Here is a 17,476-nt window from a genome sequence, read left to right as displayed (position 1 = left end):
CTCAGCAGAGGCAGTGATCAGTTCCCGGCTGTGCGCTATACTCAGCAGAGGCAGTCATCAGTTCCCGCTTGTGTGCTATACTCAGCAGAGGCAGTCATCAGTTCCTGGCTGTGCGCTATACTCAGCAGAGGCAGTCTTCAGTTCCCGGCTGTGCGCTATACTCAGCAGAGGCAGTCATCAGTTTCTGGCTGTGCCCTATACTCAGCAGAGGCAGTCATCAGTTCCTAGCTGTGCGCTATACTCAGCAGAGGCAGTCATCAGTTCCTGGCTGTGTGCTATACTCAGCAGAGGCAGTCATCTGTTCCTGGCTGTGTGCTATACTCAGCAGATGCAGTCATCAGTTCCTGGCTGTGTGCTATAATACTCAGCAGAGGCAGTCTTCAATTCCTGGCTGTGTGCTATACTCAGCAGAGGCAGTCATCAGTTCCTAGCTGTGCGCTATACTCAGCAGAGGCAGTCATCAGTTCCTGGCTGTGTGTTATACTCTGCAGAGGCAGTCATCAGTTCCTAGCTGTGCGCTATACTCAGCAGAGGCAGTCCTCAGTTCCCGGCTGTGCGCTATACTCAGCAGAGGCAGTCATCAGTTCCTGGCTGTGCACTATACTCAGCAGATGCAGTCATCAGTTCCCGGCTGTGCGCTATACTCAGCAGAGGCAGTCATCAGTTCACGGCTGTGCGCTATGTGCGCTATACTCAGCAGAGGCAGTCATCAGTTTCTGGCTGTGCGCTATACTCAGCAGAGGCAGTCATCAGTTCCTGGCTGTGCGCTATACTCAGCAGAGACAGTCATCTGTTCCAGGCTGTGTGCTATACTCAGCAGAGGCAGTCATCAGTTCCTAGCTGTGCGCTATACTCAGCAGAGGCAGTCACCAGTTCCAGGCTGTGCGCTATACTCAGCAGAGACAGTCATCAGTTCACGGCTGTGCGCTATACTCTGCAGAGGCAGTCATCAGTTCCCGGCTGTGTGCTATACTCAGCAGAGGCAGTCATCAGTTCACGGCTGTGCGCTATACTCAGCAGAGGCAGTCATCAGTTTCTGGCTGTGCGCTATACTCAGCAGAGGCAGTCATCAGTTCCCGGCTGTGTGCTATACTCATCAGAGGCAGTCATCAGTTCCTGGCTGTGCACTGTACTCAGCAGAGGCAGTCATCAGTTCCTGGCTGTGTGCTATACTCAGCAGAGGCAGTCATCAGTTCCTAGCTGTGTGCTATGCTCAGCAGAGGCAGTCATCAGTTCCCGGCTGTGCGCTATACTCAGCAGAGACAGTCATCAGTTCCCGGCTGTGTGTTATACTCAGCAGAGGCAGTCATCAGTTCCTGGCTGTGCGCTATACTCAGCAGAGGCAGTCATCAGTTCCTGCCTGTGCACTATACTCAGCAGAGGCAGTCATCAGTTCCCGGCTGTGCGCTATACTCAGCAGAGGCAGTCATCAGTTCCTGGCTGTGAGCTATACTCAGCAGAGGCAGTCATCAGTTCCTGGCTGTGAGCTATACTCAGCAGAGGCAGTCATCAGTTCCTGGCTGTGAGCTATACTCAGCAGAGGCAGTCATCAGTTCCTGGCTGTGAGCTATACTCAGCAGAGGCAGTCATCAGTTCCTGGCTGTGCGTTATACTCAGCATAGGCAGTCATCAGTTCCCGGCTGTGCTCTATACTCAGCAGAGGCAGTCATCAGTTCCTGGCTGTGTGCTATGCTCTGCAGAGGCAGTCATCAGTTCCTGGCTGTGCGCTATACTCAGCAGAGGCAGTCATCAGTTCCCGGCTGTGTGTTATACTCAGCAGACACTGGGCCTGATTCAGACACAATGTTGATGTTCCCGAAATTGAGTGATTTTTTTGCTACTGCACATTGTGCTAAAACCCTTGGAAACCCTTACTGCACACGCGTGAGCCCAAGTGTCCGGTGGCATCCACAGTTGCGTACGGCATCTCTAAGGGGTTTGCGATCTCTGAGCATTTCAGGGTAGAGACTGGGAGGTGACCTAAAGCAGTGGTCCCCAAACTCCGTCCTCAAGACCTCAAACAGGTCATGTTTTCTCAGGGCACCGAGCAAGATCCACAGATGGAGCTAATTATTTACCTTGTGATTCTGTGAGGAGACCTGGAAAACATGCACTGCTTGGGGTCCAGAGGACCGAGTGCATTCTTAATTGCAAATTCAGTGCTTTAAATGCCATGTTTATTTGGACCTGAGGAGAGTAGCTAGAGTAGACACCAGACTACTGCAAATGTCGATTATGCGACTAATTTTGCGTCAATGTTGGAGTGTTTACAATCTCCATGGTAATTGCACAGACCATAGAGCCTGAAAATGGGCAGCGCTCCTACACTTCATCTGACGGTGGAGCACAAAGGGAAGGCAGAGATTAGCATTTGCATATCAACCATCTTTGAATCAGGCCCTCTGCCATCTGTCTCAGGTTGTGTGGTGTATTCAGCAGACCTGTCAAGAGCCGAGTGGGGCCCCTGTAAAAAAGGGGGCGTGGCCTAATCGCGGGAGGCGTGGCCACGCCCCGTAGGTTATAAAACGAATAATAAGTTTTGCAGCGCTGCTTGCGTGCTGGCGAGGGGTGTGCAGTGAGCCCCCTCAGCCTGGCGCATAACCAGTGGTGGGCACGATCAGCTTGATCGCTCCCCCCACAGGCAGACTTTAGGAGACTGCTGTGGTTGCTTGCAGCCGCGAACAGTTTACAGGGCAGCCCAGCACACAGCAGTGTGTGCTGGGCTGCTGTGTGATATAAGAGGGGGGGCAGCGGTGCTGGGCCCAGGCCCCTCTAGCAAGCTCGGGCCCATGTAATTTGTACCGCCCCCCCCTTTCGGCTCCCCAGGTATTCAGCAACACTCTGCCATCAGTTCCAGGCTGAGCGCTATACTCAGCAGACTCAGTCATCATTAACAGGCTGTGCGCTATATTTAGCCAGTGGCGGATCCAGGGGGGGGGGGCGATTGGGGCAATCGCCCCCCTAGCACTGTGTGGCTGCAATTAATCAGGTCCCTTTTGTCTGTAATCTCAGTATACTGTCCTTCTCAGTACACTAATCCCCAGAGGGTTTGCAAACCCAGGGGATTAGTGACACAATATGGTCGCTAATTTATGCAATACATAGTAGAGACAATGGGCCTGATTGAGGGCCGCTTGGTCTGACAGAGCGCTCACTCTGAATCAGGGCCGGTTCTTTTTTTTTTTAGAACGGCCTCCAGGCCCCTCGCATAGCTGTGGGTGACCACCCACAGCTATAGCGAGCGGCCATGATGATGGTCGCGAAGACCATCGCGACCATCGGGCTTGCGACGAGACCCTTGTGGTACGGTCTCGTTGCTGCAAGCCACAGAGAGATTTCGGCTCTAACAGTGCTGTCAGTGGGGCCGCCCCCAGATGGTAGGCGTTCTCATGGGGACGCCTCCATTTGGGCAGCCACCCCCCCCCGGCCCGCCCACCAAAGGGGGCGTGCTGTCACTCAACATCGACAGCACGCCCCCTTTGGTGCGAGACCCGGAGCGACGGATTGCACGTCGCTGTCTGGGTCTCGTGCATGCGCACGACGGAGCCGGCTCCGTCGTGCGCATGCGCTCTGGGCCACCATCGACCTGGTTGTGAGCGCACAGCGCTTGCGACCAGGTCTGAATCAGGCCCCATGTGAGCAGAGCAGGAAGATTCACACTGTTTGCAGCTCATAATTACAAGTCCCAAACTGTGGCTCTCATGGCATGCTGGAATTTGTAGTTGCACTACAGGTGACAAGCCACACATTGCATAAGCTTTTATATAGGGATGGACATCGATGGTCAAAGTTTGCCGACCATCAATGTTTTTCTTGTGATGGTAGTGTTTTTACCATTCGATGGCGGGATTCCCATGCTTGCCGCCATCAAATGGTATTGATTCGATGGTGTTGTGATGGTTAACTTTGTTTTTTAATACTGAAAGCTGCGCTGTCCCTGACTGCAGCTCTCAGCATCGGTCAACTTGTCAGAGGAACTACTCCAGGCCCTGCCCCCGATCCCACTTAATTTCACCCCTAGTCCCACCCTGTCTCGTCCCCTGCCAGCGGCGCTACAGGGCTATTGCGCATGTACAATCACGGCCTTTTGAGCACGCGCATATCAAATGAATTCCAATTTCCATTAAATACTTTTGATGCAATGATTACTTATCATCGCATCGAAAGTTTTGATGGTGGAAGTCAACTCAGCCTTTGATGGTGGGCTTCCGATGTCCATCCCTACTGCATTCACATTGCAATCGCGTCCTGACATAAGGACGCCCACTCCCCCATACTCTCGTCCATATACTAGGGGAACATGGTGAAACCATCGGTAACATTGGACCCTTATGCACACTTGCCCAGACCTTTCTCAGAAATTGCTACCAGCCACGCACGCTATCAGTGCTTCAGCTGTTTATAGCCATGCAGTGGCTAATTTATGCATGCCCATGAAACGGCATTGCAACGCACTGGCACGCCTGTGTTCACCTGACCCCCCCCCCCGTCACCACCCACAAATGGCACTTCCTGTCAATCACTCTGCTCTTGGTCTAGGTATCCTCAGCAATTGGAGTTCCCATCGCAATTGCTAGTTTGTGCATACGCATTCGCAGAGCACAAACATCGACCGATTGCGTGTTTATTAGCATCTGTATTCCTTGCAGAATCAGGGCCACTAATCGGTCTTCAATGGCACACACATGTATCTGCTTACAGCAGGCTGCTTTCCTTTAGCCTCTTAAGGACTCACATACAGGCTGGATACGTGTTTAAATTAAGACATTTATTTGTGATACTCTTATTTGTTTTCTCTGCAGCTAATGAGTATATTAAAGACAGACCCGTTATGACTCCAATTAGTAGGACAATTAATACCTTGTTTCCACCCACACAAGAAGAATATTTAAAGGATCTAATAATGTTTCAAGGTAAGATTAAACATCTTAATGATAGTGTAAGATATGGGGATATATATTCTTAGATATGTACCCAAGAGGCCTCTGTATATGTTCTTACACAACAGGGCTCATATTAAATTTGTCCTAAATATTAAACAAACTTTTATTTTTAAAACTTTGGGCCTGATTCAGAGCCGCTCGTAAGCGGCCGCTCGTTCGTTCCGAGCGATGTTAGCCCAACTGCGCATGCGTACGGATCGTTGTACGTATGCGCTAACCAGTCAGTGCGGCCGAAATTCATGTGCTCGCAAAATAGCGAATGCCTGCTATTTTGAGTGACAGAAAGAGGCGTATGTGGGTGGTAACAGGGGAAGGTGCTTGAAAATGGGGAGTGGAAATCAGAACGCAGGCGTGCTTAAAGGTCAAAACGGGCGTTTTATGGGTGTGCATATTTAAAACAGCAGCATCATTGACCACGTCACTGGGTTATTTTATAGTCAGAACTGCTCGCAAAATTGTGGTAGCAAACACCAACCCCAAGAATAGCGAACAGTTCATACCCTTGTCGATGTACTCGATTAATCTAATAAATAGCGGACATGACGTAGGATGCGAGCGGCCAGGGGGTGTATCTTTCCAAAAAACGAATGCAAGTTTTGTTTGCTCGTTCAGACATAGAGGCGTGAACAGACCGCAAACAGCGAACGGTTCATTTGAATAGCCACCCCTTGTTTTAGAACGAACGACCGCAAATAGCGAGTGGCTCTGAATGAGGGCCTTTGTTTGTTGGTTTTTTTAAAGTGTGAGGCTGTTTTAACCCCTCTGTTCCTTGAGTTCAAAGCAAGTTTTCAGTCTTCAGATACACTTAAGCATGTGTGGATATTAGCCGGAGAGTGATAGGACACAACAGACTTGTGTGTTACCAAAACCACTCTAAAATTTATTCTGAACAGACATACTATTTTATAGCACTCTGATTTGCATAAGGACAAAGAAAATCACACTGCACACGTGCCAACATTTGCTTATTTGATTATTTTAAATATATATGAATATGTATTTAGCATATTTAAACCATTACATACATCGTCAGTAGGTGGCAGTATTACCTAACTTATTAATAAGTAAATACTAGTATTACATTGTCTTTGACACATCATTAAAATATTCTACTCGTTATCTCTAGTCTTCTAACTCAAAGGTGCCAGACACTTGCTGGTATTTCCTTCACTGTTCTCAATAGACGCACAAGTGCCTTGTGACCACATTGCTTAAATAAATAAAAACAGAAAACTCAGCACTATATTATTGTGAGTGATTTAACAATGGTGAGTGCTGAGTTTTCTGTTTTTATTTATTTAAGCAATGTGGTCACAGGCCACTTGCACCCCATGCCTGGGAATGGTGAGTGCAGGTCTGCACCCCATGCCTGGGAGTGGCGAGTGCAGTGGATTTCTGACTTTGTCTATTTGGTTAATTTTTAATTAACCTTTTGTGATCACAGCTTTGTGATAGCAGCTACCAGGTTTCCATAAGTATGACAGATAGTGTAGGACCTGCAGAGAAGTGGGGTCCCGTGATGTGGGCTGCAGGCTTAAATGCATTGATCAATCCATGACCCAAAACCCCATTATTTATATATTATTGTGAGCGATTTAACAATGGTGAGTGCTGAGTTTTCTGTATAGATTTATATATTGAAAAAAGTGTATTGACAATCAGGCGACTAGTTTGCTATATGTGTTAAACCACAAACAGTAAAAGATACAATACAACACCAATGAGTTATTAATTTCAAGTGCAATTTAGTCTGGTTATAACTCAGAACATATAGGAAAATGTATTCCACGCTAAATAATAAATAAATATATCAAGTCAATAGGTAACAAAGTGCTAGTGCAAAGTATGATAAATATTATGACAATTTATTAGTAAAAAGCACACATAAAAAATAGATGAATGTGACCATATAAAAATAATGACTGGCAGTAAATAAATAAATAAGTAAAAACAAAGTAGAGGTAAGTAACAGTGGGACTGTTGGCTACCTCATGCACTGTGGAGAACTACCTCTCTCTTCTAACCAGATAAGCTGCTTAAAACATCAACTTACCTCTACTTTGTTTTTATTTATTTATTTTTTTACTGCCAGTCATTATTTTTATATGGTCACATTCATCTATTTTTTATGTGTGCTTTTTACTAATAAATTGTCATAATATTTATCATACTTTGCACTAGCACTTTGTTACCTATTGACTTGATATATTTATTTATTATTTAGCGTGGGATACATTTTCCTATATGTTCTGAGTTATAACCAGACTAAATTGCACTTGAAATTAATAACTCATTGGTGTTGTATTGTATCTTTTACTGTTTGTGGTTTAACACATATAGCAAACTAGTCGCCTGATTGTCAATTCACTTTTTTCACTGTCTCCAATAATACCCACACTGGTATTACACTATTGACTCAAAGCTGACGCCGGAACACTACTAGGCCCAGTTGCTATATACTATACACTTCATTTGGTTCACTCAGTAAGTTACACAGGTAGTGGCGCTGTACCCATCTATTTCTTGATATATATATATATATATATATATATATATATATATACACACACAGTTTAAATCAAAACTAAATACAATTATTGTATACACTCTGATATTTCTATATTATTATTTATTTATTAACAGTTTCTTATATAGCGCAGCAAATTCCATCGCGCTTTACAATTTGAATTAACATTATACTGGGTTGTAAAAGACATACATACATGACATACATAAGGGTAAGAGGGCCCTGCTCGCAAGCTTACAATCTATAGGCAAATAAGTGTTGATACACAAGGATAGGTGCTACATATTGCAAATTGGTCCAGCCCGATTGCAGATGTTCTTGGTGTACTGTATAAGCCAATCACACAGGAAAGTTGGCCTAGGGTTAGGAGGATGTTAAATTGAAGAAAGAGAAGATGTGATAGGTGTTTACTATAAGAAGAGAGTTAGATAGGGAGCTATAAAAGGTTAGGTGGGCGGTCCTGGAATCTGATAAGCTTCTCTGAAGAGGTGAGTTTTCAGAGAACGCTTGAATGTTTGGAAACTAGTGGAAAGTCTTATTGTGCGTGGTAAGGCATTCCACAGGGTGGGTGCAGCCTGAAAAAAGTCCTGTAACCTTGCATGGGATCAAGTAATGCGCGGGGATGAGAGACGCAGATCTTGTGCAGAGCGGAGATGTCGGGTTGGAAGATATTTTGAGATAAGTGAAGAGATGTATGTTGGTGTGGTTTGGTCAACACTTTATGTGTGAGTGTAAGTATTTTATATTGAATATGGTAGACCGGCAGCCAATGGAGGGACTGACAGAGTGGGGCAGCAGACACTGAACGTTTGATGAGAAAGATCAACCTCGCAGCTGCATTCATAATGGATTGTAGTGGGGAGACCCTGTTTTTGGGAAGACCAATAAGGAGACTATTGCAATAGTCAATTCGGGTAATAATGAGAGCGTGTATTAGAGTTTTTGAGGTTTCTTGCGTAAGATTTGGTCGAAGTTTGGATATGTTTTTTAGATGTATGTAACAGGATTTAGAGACAGATTGAATGTGGGGAACAAAAGACAGTTCAGAGTCAAGGATGACACCTAGGCAGCGAGCTTGTGGGGTAGGGTGGGGTTGATTGTCGAGTTGTCAACTATAATAGAGATATCAGGTTGGTAACTACTATTGCCCGGTGGAAATATAATTAATTCTGTTTTGGATATATTAAGTTTGAGGTGGCGAGATGACATCCAAGATGAAATGGCAGAGACATTCAGTGACACGGACTAGTACAGATGGTGACAAACCTGGGGAGGATAGGTAGATTTGAGTATCGTCCGCATACAGATGGTACTGAAATCCAAAAGAGCTGATTAGTTGAATATATATCTTTTCTAGTCTTAACTAGCTAACCTGAGTCATTCTATATGAACACATTCCTAACTGGAAACCTAAAACACTGAGGCCCTCTTTCAGGGAAAATGTCTCATATTCTAGCTTTTCTTCTTAGCATTTGAACAACAACATGGAGTCATGCTTCAACATGTTTCTCAGCTTTATCAATTTTCAGGAACATTATAAAGAAGAAAAAGTAAAAGAGATAAGAGAAAGCAAAACAGGAAGGGGAAAAACTGGCAATGACACCATTTCTTTGTGAGTCAGGACGTCTATTACCGTATCAAAGATAAGATCAAGATCCCGGCATAGGAGAATCTTGCAAACTGAAATTAGTCTTTGTAGAAGACAAAGGGCCTGATTCAGCAAGGAACGCATGGATGCAGACGCACACAATCTGTTTAACTGTGCGCATGCATCACAATGCGCGTACGCGAACTAGCTATTGCGATGGGAACTGCGTTTGTAGAAGCTACGCAGATCCAGAGTATAGTGATTGACAGGAAGGGCCATTTGTGGGGGTGGCGGGGGAGTGGGTGGGCCACGTGTAGACGCGCCTGTGCATTTGGACGGCATTTCAGGGGTGTGCATAATTAAGCCCTTGTGGCGACGGACGCAACCTGAGGTCTAGTTGCGCACAGGAAGTCTCGCTATGTCTGCAGGAGGGTCAGGTCAACCACTATTGTGCATATGGGTTCGATGGTTCTCGATGTTACCGATGTATCCGCTATCTTGCCAGGTATAACAGGACGTACGTTAAGGGAAGTAGGTGTTATTATGTAGTGCTGGGCGTCTCCATTAATTCTCAATACACCACAAGCTTTGCTACTTTTACCGTCAGCTCATTTCCATATCTGAAGTGGACAGCGACCCGTGAAACGCGCATTGCAGTTGTAGTAATAATTTGAAAAGCATTGTATCTAAGCAGATCTATATAGTGTGTGGCTGCATGGGATTGGGTGTCAGTGTCACAGTTCCAATACCCATATTTGCTCATCACCCATAGTTACTCATTGAGGACCGATGGGGAGGGATCTAGAGGATCCCTCTCCAGGAAAATTCACAATGAAATAGCCCATACACTACTATGGGCTAACGCCATCTTCAGATGGAATTAGCCGACCGAGCTGATCTCCGGAATGCAAAAATCTGAACATTAAGCAGCTGCTGTTGGCAATGGAAGGACTGTGGCAGATATTTGACCTTCTTCTATCCTGGCGATGCATAATATTTGTGGCTTAGAATAGATTTATAGATACTCTTCAGCCACTAGTCACAACAGATGTGGTATGTAGGTCTGTAGGACTGTATTGGTTTATTTTGTACATTACATTACAGTTGTTATACTGTAAAATATAAAGTCAGCCATGGGCGTAACTTCCATAGGTGCAGGGTGGTACTTTGGGGTCCTTACACATTTTTGCTATGGGGCCTTTAAATACCTAGTTACGACCCTGGAGCCAGCCACTGTAACAGTGCAGATCCCCGTGTGGGTGTACTCAGCCCTGAAGAGGTGCCGTACCCCCCAGTCCTACGCAAGGCTCATTACACTGAATGATGGGATCCACTCGTCATATAAAAAGCTGATGTGTATTCATAATACACTAATAAAAGTTAGATTTTCCAATGGATAAATCCTATAAGTGAACAGCTCATAGAGGTCGCCAGTGTAAAAGGTGAGTTGAGCACTATTCATTCAGGATGGTAGTATGTCGCTATTGCAGGATTAGTGTTTTATTGTCATTTACTGAATAGTTCCATGTGCGCCCTTAATTTTATTGGCTACAGGTCCCCTTACGGGTGTACTATGAATGTTCTATTTGTACTGTAGGTGTCGGTGTAAATTAATGACCTTAATGTCATCCTGGGCCAGACACTCCTGTAACTGTCTTCCTGCTGCCCTCAGATTGTGGTACAGGTTGAGTCTCCCATATCCAAAATGCTTGGGACCAGGGGTATTTTGGATATCGGAATATTCCGTATTTTGGAATATGTGCATATCATAATGAGATATCTTGGGAATGAGACCCAAATATACACACAGAATGCATTTATGTGTTATATACACCGTGTACACACAGCCTGCAGGTCATTTTATACAATATTTTCAATACTTTTGTGGCTCAAACAAAGTTTGTGTACATAGGTCCTGATTCAGAGCTGAACGCTCTGACCAGAGCGCTCGCTCTGAATCAGGGCCCTCCTCCATGAAAATGGAGCGGCCTCCTGGCCGCTCGCATAGCTTGTGGGTGACCACCCACAGCATATGCGAGTGGCCAAAAAGATGGTCGCGATGGTCTTGACCATCGCGACCATCGGACTTGCGACAGTGACCCTGCGGTAGGGTCTCCCTGCCACAAGCCCTGGAGTGATTTTGGCTCTATCAGAGCCAAAATCAGTACCACTGACATCACTAGTGATGTCAGTGGGGCCGGCTTCAGGCGGTAGGCGTTCCCATGGGAATGCCTCCGTCTGGCAGGCACACCCCCGCCACGCCCACCAAAGGGGGCATGCTGTCAATCAACATCGACAGCACGCCCCCTTTGCTGCGAGACCCGGAGTGATGGAAAGCCCGTCGCTCGCCGGGTCTCGCGCATGCGCACGACAGAGCTCCCTCTGTTGTGCGCATGCGCAGTGGGGAACATCGACCCGCTTGCGAGCGTACTGCCGCTCACGAGCGGGTCTGAATGACCACCCATGAAATTAATTTGTTTCATATATACCTGATACACAAAGCTTGAAGGTAATTTTATACAATAGTTTTAATAATTTTGTACCTTAAACAAAGTTTGTGTACATTGAACCATCAAAAAGCAAATGTTTCATTATCTTAGTCGTGCTAAAAAGATTTCTGTATTTCGGAATATTTGGCTATGGGAGACTCAACCTGTATATGTGTCACAGAACATTTCACCTAAACCAAGGCAGCTGTAGAGAGGATACTGGGGGGTGAGAGAACGTCCTTTCTCCAGCCAGTCGTCTGCTGTTTAGACATAGGAACTGATTATGAGAAGGGAGTAAAGTATATAAAAGAAGTAACTTTGCCCCTGGACAAACCAGGCTTCAATACAAAGGGTTCAAATACATTGTTGCATGCAGGGTAAATACTGACTGCTTCTGCCTGTAGCCCACACATGTCAGGCAGCTTTAGGGCAGGATGTACTACGCATCGCATTTTGGATGCTATGAGGTACATATCGCCATATATTGGGTACATATCGGCATTAATAATGGCGGTATGTACCTAGAATTGCAATAAAAATAGTATGGGACAGCTCTTCCAAAAAAATGAGCCAGGAGACCCTTTGCGCATGCATCATATGACACGTGCACTGCAAGGGATCCCTTTCACAGAAGAAGGCAAAGAAAATCCTATAGGGGTCTAGTTACTAAGCAGTGTTAGGAGACAGAGTGAAAAGTGATAAGGTACCAGCCAATCAGCTCCCAACTGTCATTTTTGAAACACAGCCTGTGAGATGGCAGTTGGGAGCTGATTGGCTGGCACCTTATCACTTTTCAATCAGCTCCCAACTGCCATTTTTCAAACACAGGAGTCTAGTTACTAAGCAGCTCCCAACTGCCATCTCACAGGCTGTGTTTGAAAAATGACAGTTGGGAGCTGATTGGCTGGTACCTTATCTCATTTCACTCTGTCTCCTAACACTGCTTAGTAACTAGACCCCATAGTCTTCTATTGGGCAACGCCATCTAAAGATGACATTTCCCACCGGGTCCAAACTCCAGAAAGTAGCACATCCCGGATCTTGGTACATATGGGAAAGCGGACAAAATTCAGAGAACAGTAGTTTTTGGAGATTTGGCCACATTTTGCCTTTAGTATATCCCATCCTTACACTGCAGGTTAGATGTGAGATAGGACACCCCCCTCCCACATCTAAATCTCTCTGCACATCTTACATCTTACCAAGGTGCAAAGTTACAGTACGTGCTTTTTTCCTTTGCTCCCATCTCAGAATAAGCCCCATAGACAGTAAGGGGTAGTTCTACTAAATCTTATAAAATGAAAAGTGGTGATATTCCCCATAACAACCAATCAGATTCTGGCTATCATTTCTCTATTGCATCCTAGAAATGATAGACAGGATCTGATTGGTTACTATTGGCAACACCTACAATTGTCTGATTTAGAAGCTTTAGTAAAACGAAAGGGTTCCATACATCTAGCCACTATCGCAGCAATTCCCCATCCTGTGCACGTCAAGGCCGGGCGATCGGGAATATTCCACATGTTAAAATATCTCAATTAGCCGATCTCCACCTAAAAATGGTCAGAATCAGCAAGTCAGGGATTTTTAACATGTTGAATTTCCCAGATCCGCTGACATATTACCGATTATCGATGTCCGCTGATCACCAGTTTAGCCATGGTTAAATCAGTGAGGATCTATCTCTATACTAGTGGCTGGACAGGATACATGTACTAAGTGTACATTTAAAATAACTTTTATTTTCTACTTTATTTAAAGTTATTTATATTTTATCCCCTTTGATCTGATCTGTAGGAACCTATTGGAAGACAGAGAGCAGTAAATTGACAGAACCTGGTAAGCTACTGACAGAAGCACCAAGCTCCCCTGGTAAGCCCCTCACTCAGAACATCTGATAAGTTACAGAAGTATCCAAAACGGATGTTATAAAAAAAAAAAAAAGACATTTCTTGAAAGTAATTATTAGTATATGTAGTCTAACTTAATAAGAATATAGAATAAAAATATTAATATTCTCATTTAAGACATTAAAGATCCACTCAAGGAAAAAGGTGAATATATAATCTCCACTCCTACGGCTTGTCCTCAGACGCAGGGACAGTACATGGAATGCAGGCACTGTGGAAAGGTAAGAACAATATATAGATTTATATTTGGAACCTATTGAAGTGGAGTAATCAGCGACCAGAATATCTCACCAGAAGAGTTTCACACCCACTAGCAGCGGGTTCTATAACTTGAATGTTTCATACATTTCTTACAAGTATTTTTAAAGTTGAAATTGCTAGAGCATGTTTTGTTTAGTTAACAAATAGTATTCTGCAATGTGACAGAGGGTCTCACTCAGACCCGTTCGCGAGCGCAGGACGCTCGCAAGCGGGTCGATGGTACCCAAATGCGCATGCGCACGACGGAGGCTGCTCCGTCGTGCTCATGCGCGAGACCCGGCGAGCGACGGGGAAGCCGTCGCTTGGGGTCTCGCACCAAAGGGGGCGTGCTGTCGATGGTGATTGACAGCACGCCCCCTTTGGTGGGCGTGCCGGGGGCGTGGCTGCCCAGACGGAGGCGTTCCCATGGGAATACCTACCGTCTGGGTCCGGCCCCACTGACATCACTAGTGTTGTCAGTGGGAGTGATTTTGGCTCTGATTGAGCCAAAATCACTCCAGGGCTTGCGGCAATGAGACCCTACCGCAAGGGTCTCGTCGCAAGCCCGATGGTCGCGATGGTCTTGACCATCGCGACCATCATCATGGACGCTCGTATAAGCTGTGGGTGGTCACCCACAGCTATGCGAGCGGCCTGGAGGCCGCACCAATTTTAGGTAGGCCGGCCCTGATTCAGAGCGAGCGCTCTGGTCAGAGCGTCCGGCTCTGAATCAGGCCCAGAGTTTCTTAGTGATAAATTGGCACTTTACTGAGTGATGTCTGGAAAACATCAAGTTCCCTGTGATACACTGTGGGTGGTATCCAATTAGCCCTGAACACTGTTCGGACGCTAATTGATCCCCGCGATCAGCGGAAAACGAGGATTTTTCGCAGATTATCCAAAATTTTTGACAATGTTTTTTTTCACCCTATCCTATTATTTCAGGCTAAATAATAGGATAGTTCTCCCGTAAACACATAGGAGCCGCAATAAGCTTGCGGGCCTATGTGTTCTCACCTTTTTTTGGCGAAAAATGGCAATTATCGTGGATTCTTTTTCGCACACATCAGGTCCCGAAAAAAAAAAACCCCAATAAGTGCCGTCATCAGGCCGACTTTGGGACTAATTGGATAGCCCCGAGTGAGCCCCGGGCGAGGTAATTAGCCGTGGTAATTTACGGCGGCTAATTGGATACCCCCTGTATGTCTGCAGTGGTGTCATTGTGGTTGGTGACATCCAACGTGCTGTATCACCCTGTCACCCCTCCTATGGCCCTCTGCTTGCACCAAAGGCACGTGCGCTCATGAAAAGGGTGGAGCCTCATGCCAACTAAGCCACGCACCCTGATGCATGATGCTTTGGGGGCGTGTCACACCCCCATACTCGTCATGCTGGGGGCATAGCCAGTGCTCCTGGAGCTGATGGGCAGCCCCCTGCCTCTCTCCCGGCATAGTGGATTATGTCACACTCTAATGTATGCTGCTTTTCATTTTGATTTAATTTAATTTTTTCAGAGAAAATAATCATTATTTTTATTCATTTTACACTAGGACCAATACTCTGATGTAGTTAATCCAGTTATAAATGGGAGCATGTACAGGTAAAACAATTTCATATAATGTACAATACTTCACTTTATAGTGTATATGTCAAGATATGGGCTACACTTTGTGTAAATGTGAGATGGTTCCTATCTGGTGCCTCTAGGTATTATATACCAAAATGTTTTATATGCGGTAAGTGTCCTGCACCTCAGGAGAATAGGAACTTCCCAAATACAGTAGTTCCAGGGTATACAGCAAGATAGAAGACTGGGGCATTACTAGATATTTGAAGGCCCCATAGCAACAGTTTGTAAGTGCCCCTATGTACCACCCAATGGTGAATAATGTATATAACACATGTAACTTTGACAAGGAAGATGGGGGCCCCACCCAACTCCTGGCCCCAAAGCAGCTGCACCTATGGTAGTTACCAGGGCCATATCTAGGGTAGTGCGACATGTGTCACCGTACAGGGCACCGCAGGGCAGGGGGCGCTGTTCGAGCCTTTACATTTTCTGTTTATAATCATTCTCACTTGTAGCTTCCTCTTATATTATTCCAAGCATCTCCTGGCCTCTCCAACTTTTCCCTGGTCCTTCCCAATGAGGCCATTGCCCTTTTTCAGGTGAATTTTGTCCCCATTTGAAAAATAGCAAGGGCGCCAATGCTCTTTCTGGCACAGGGCACCAAAAAGTCTAGTGACGGCTCTGGTACTTACAGCCATGCATAAAGATATTAAAGCCTTCCCAAAATGTACTTTCTACTTTGCCCTCCATGAAAGGCGAGGTGCTGGGCAGGAGTAGTGCAGAAAGATTTACACTCAAAACAGGAGCTTCTTGGAGGTCACAATATATAGAATAGAGCCAATGTGACAAGTACCTAAAAAGAACTGTTATGTTATGAATAAGGTATAAAAATGAGCGACGGTCTGTGACAGATTGGGCAGAACTTTATAATCACTCAGAACCAGGTGGAATATTCTATAAAAATTCCACTAGTTTCAACAGGACGCAATTTGCAGTGTTTGCAATGTCCAATGTGACCTTACTGTCAGATCTATGTCATATTTATGTAAGGGTGCTTTACCCTGACTTTAACACTTTTGCAATCACACAAATTTACTGTAAGTCGCAGCCCAAAAAAAATGGCATAATTGTGCAGTGTTTAACTCTAGGGGGTAAATTTACTAAGAATCGAGTCTCGTCGATTTTTTTTTTATCTTCAACTCGATTAGTATCGCCGAAACTCGTGTGATTTGAGGCTCCGGAACTCACAAATTTACTAAGAAGTGAGTTTAGCTGAGAGCGAGATGGCCGATGATGAATCAGATCGAGATTTCTCCTCCAAGTAGCAAGTTTTCAAGGAGACTACTCACCCGAGATTGCAGTGTCTTCTCTCTGCCTAACTTTCCAGAACAAGCAGCCTGTACATATCAGTGAGATATGTGAAGGCTGATTGTGTTATAGCTGTAAAAAAAAGGTTACATTTTTTTTAAAATTTAGTAGGGTGTCCCCCCCCAGAAAGCATGACCAGCCCCGGACTGCACAGCCAGGCAGCCAATCAGCGTCCGCTAACTGTAGAGCGACCGCTGATTGGTTCCGGCTGCTGACTGGCTGACCAGCCCATGTAAGAACTGTCAGGAGCCAAAGCCAATCAGTGGCCACCGCTGTACAGTTAGCGGCCGCTGATTGGCTGCTGGCTGCTGACAGTTCACACTGAGTAGTAAGGAGCTCACATACACCGCTAATGTAAGTGTCTGGTCCGGGTTTTGTTTTTCTTTTTGCCAAGTATGGGGATGCTACGGAGAGCGGCGCCAGGATAGATATAGGTGAGTATGGTATCTTTATTCCAGGTACTCCTATTGGACTCTACGGGAGAAGCAGACGTGAATGTCTAGCAGCAGGTAAGTATGTGTGAGTGGGATAGGTGTATGTATTAAAGTTCTACTGTATATGGTGTGTGTACTGTGTTTTTTTCACTATTTATTTTACAGTGGGGGTACGTGTGCCGGCCACCTGCTGGCACTTGTAGTTCCACAAGTGCAAAAGGGCAGGCATGCTGGCACTTGTAGTTCCACTGTAAAGTACAATAGTTTTGATCTATTTCCCCCATTATTACCCCCCATACCTACTGCTCCAGTGGTGTGGGGAAGAACCCCGGGCTTCAGCCTAAGCCTGGGGTTTCAGGAGAGGGGGACCCCTTCTTGGTCCCCACCTTCCCTGAGATCCCTGG

General features: G+C 45.6%; 1 protein-coding gene across 1 annotated transcript in view; it reads left to right on the top strand.

Annotated features, from left to right (window-relative positions):
- The window catches only part of LOC148476928 (uncharacterized), a 116,260-nt gene that overhangs the window by 81,516 nt on the left and 17,268 nt on the right, over positions 1-17,476 (top strand). The window contains exons 11-14 of the mRNA XM_088457442.1: positions 4,803-4,913; positions 13,348-13,422; positions 13,578-13,681; positions 15,251-15,300. Of these exons, the coding sequence (XP_088313568.1) occupies positions 4,803-4,913; positions 13,348-13,422; positions 13,578-13,681; positions 15,251-15,300 (340 nt within the window). The remainder of the gene's footprint in view (positions 1-4,802; positions 4,914-13,347; positions 13,423-13,577; positions 13,682-15,250; positions 15,301-17,476) is intronic.

The sequence above is a fragment of the Taudactylus pleione genome, unplaced genomic scaffold, assembly GCF_031769625.1.
Source record: "Taudactylus pleione unplaced genomic scaffold, aTauple2 ptg000762l, whole genome shotgun sequence".
Lineage (NCBI taxonomy): Eukaryota > Metazoa > Chordata > Amphibia > Anura > Myobatrachidae > Taudactylus > Taudactylus pleione.
Note: the sequence above shows the minus strand (reverse complement) of the source record. Positions and strands in the feature narration are given on the sequence as shown.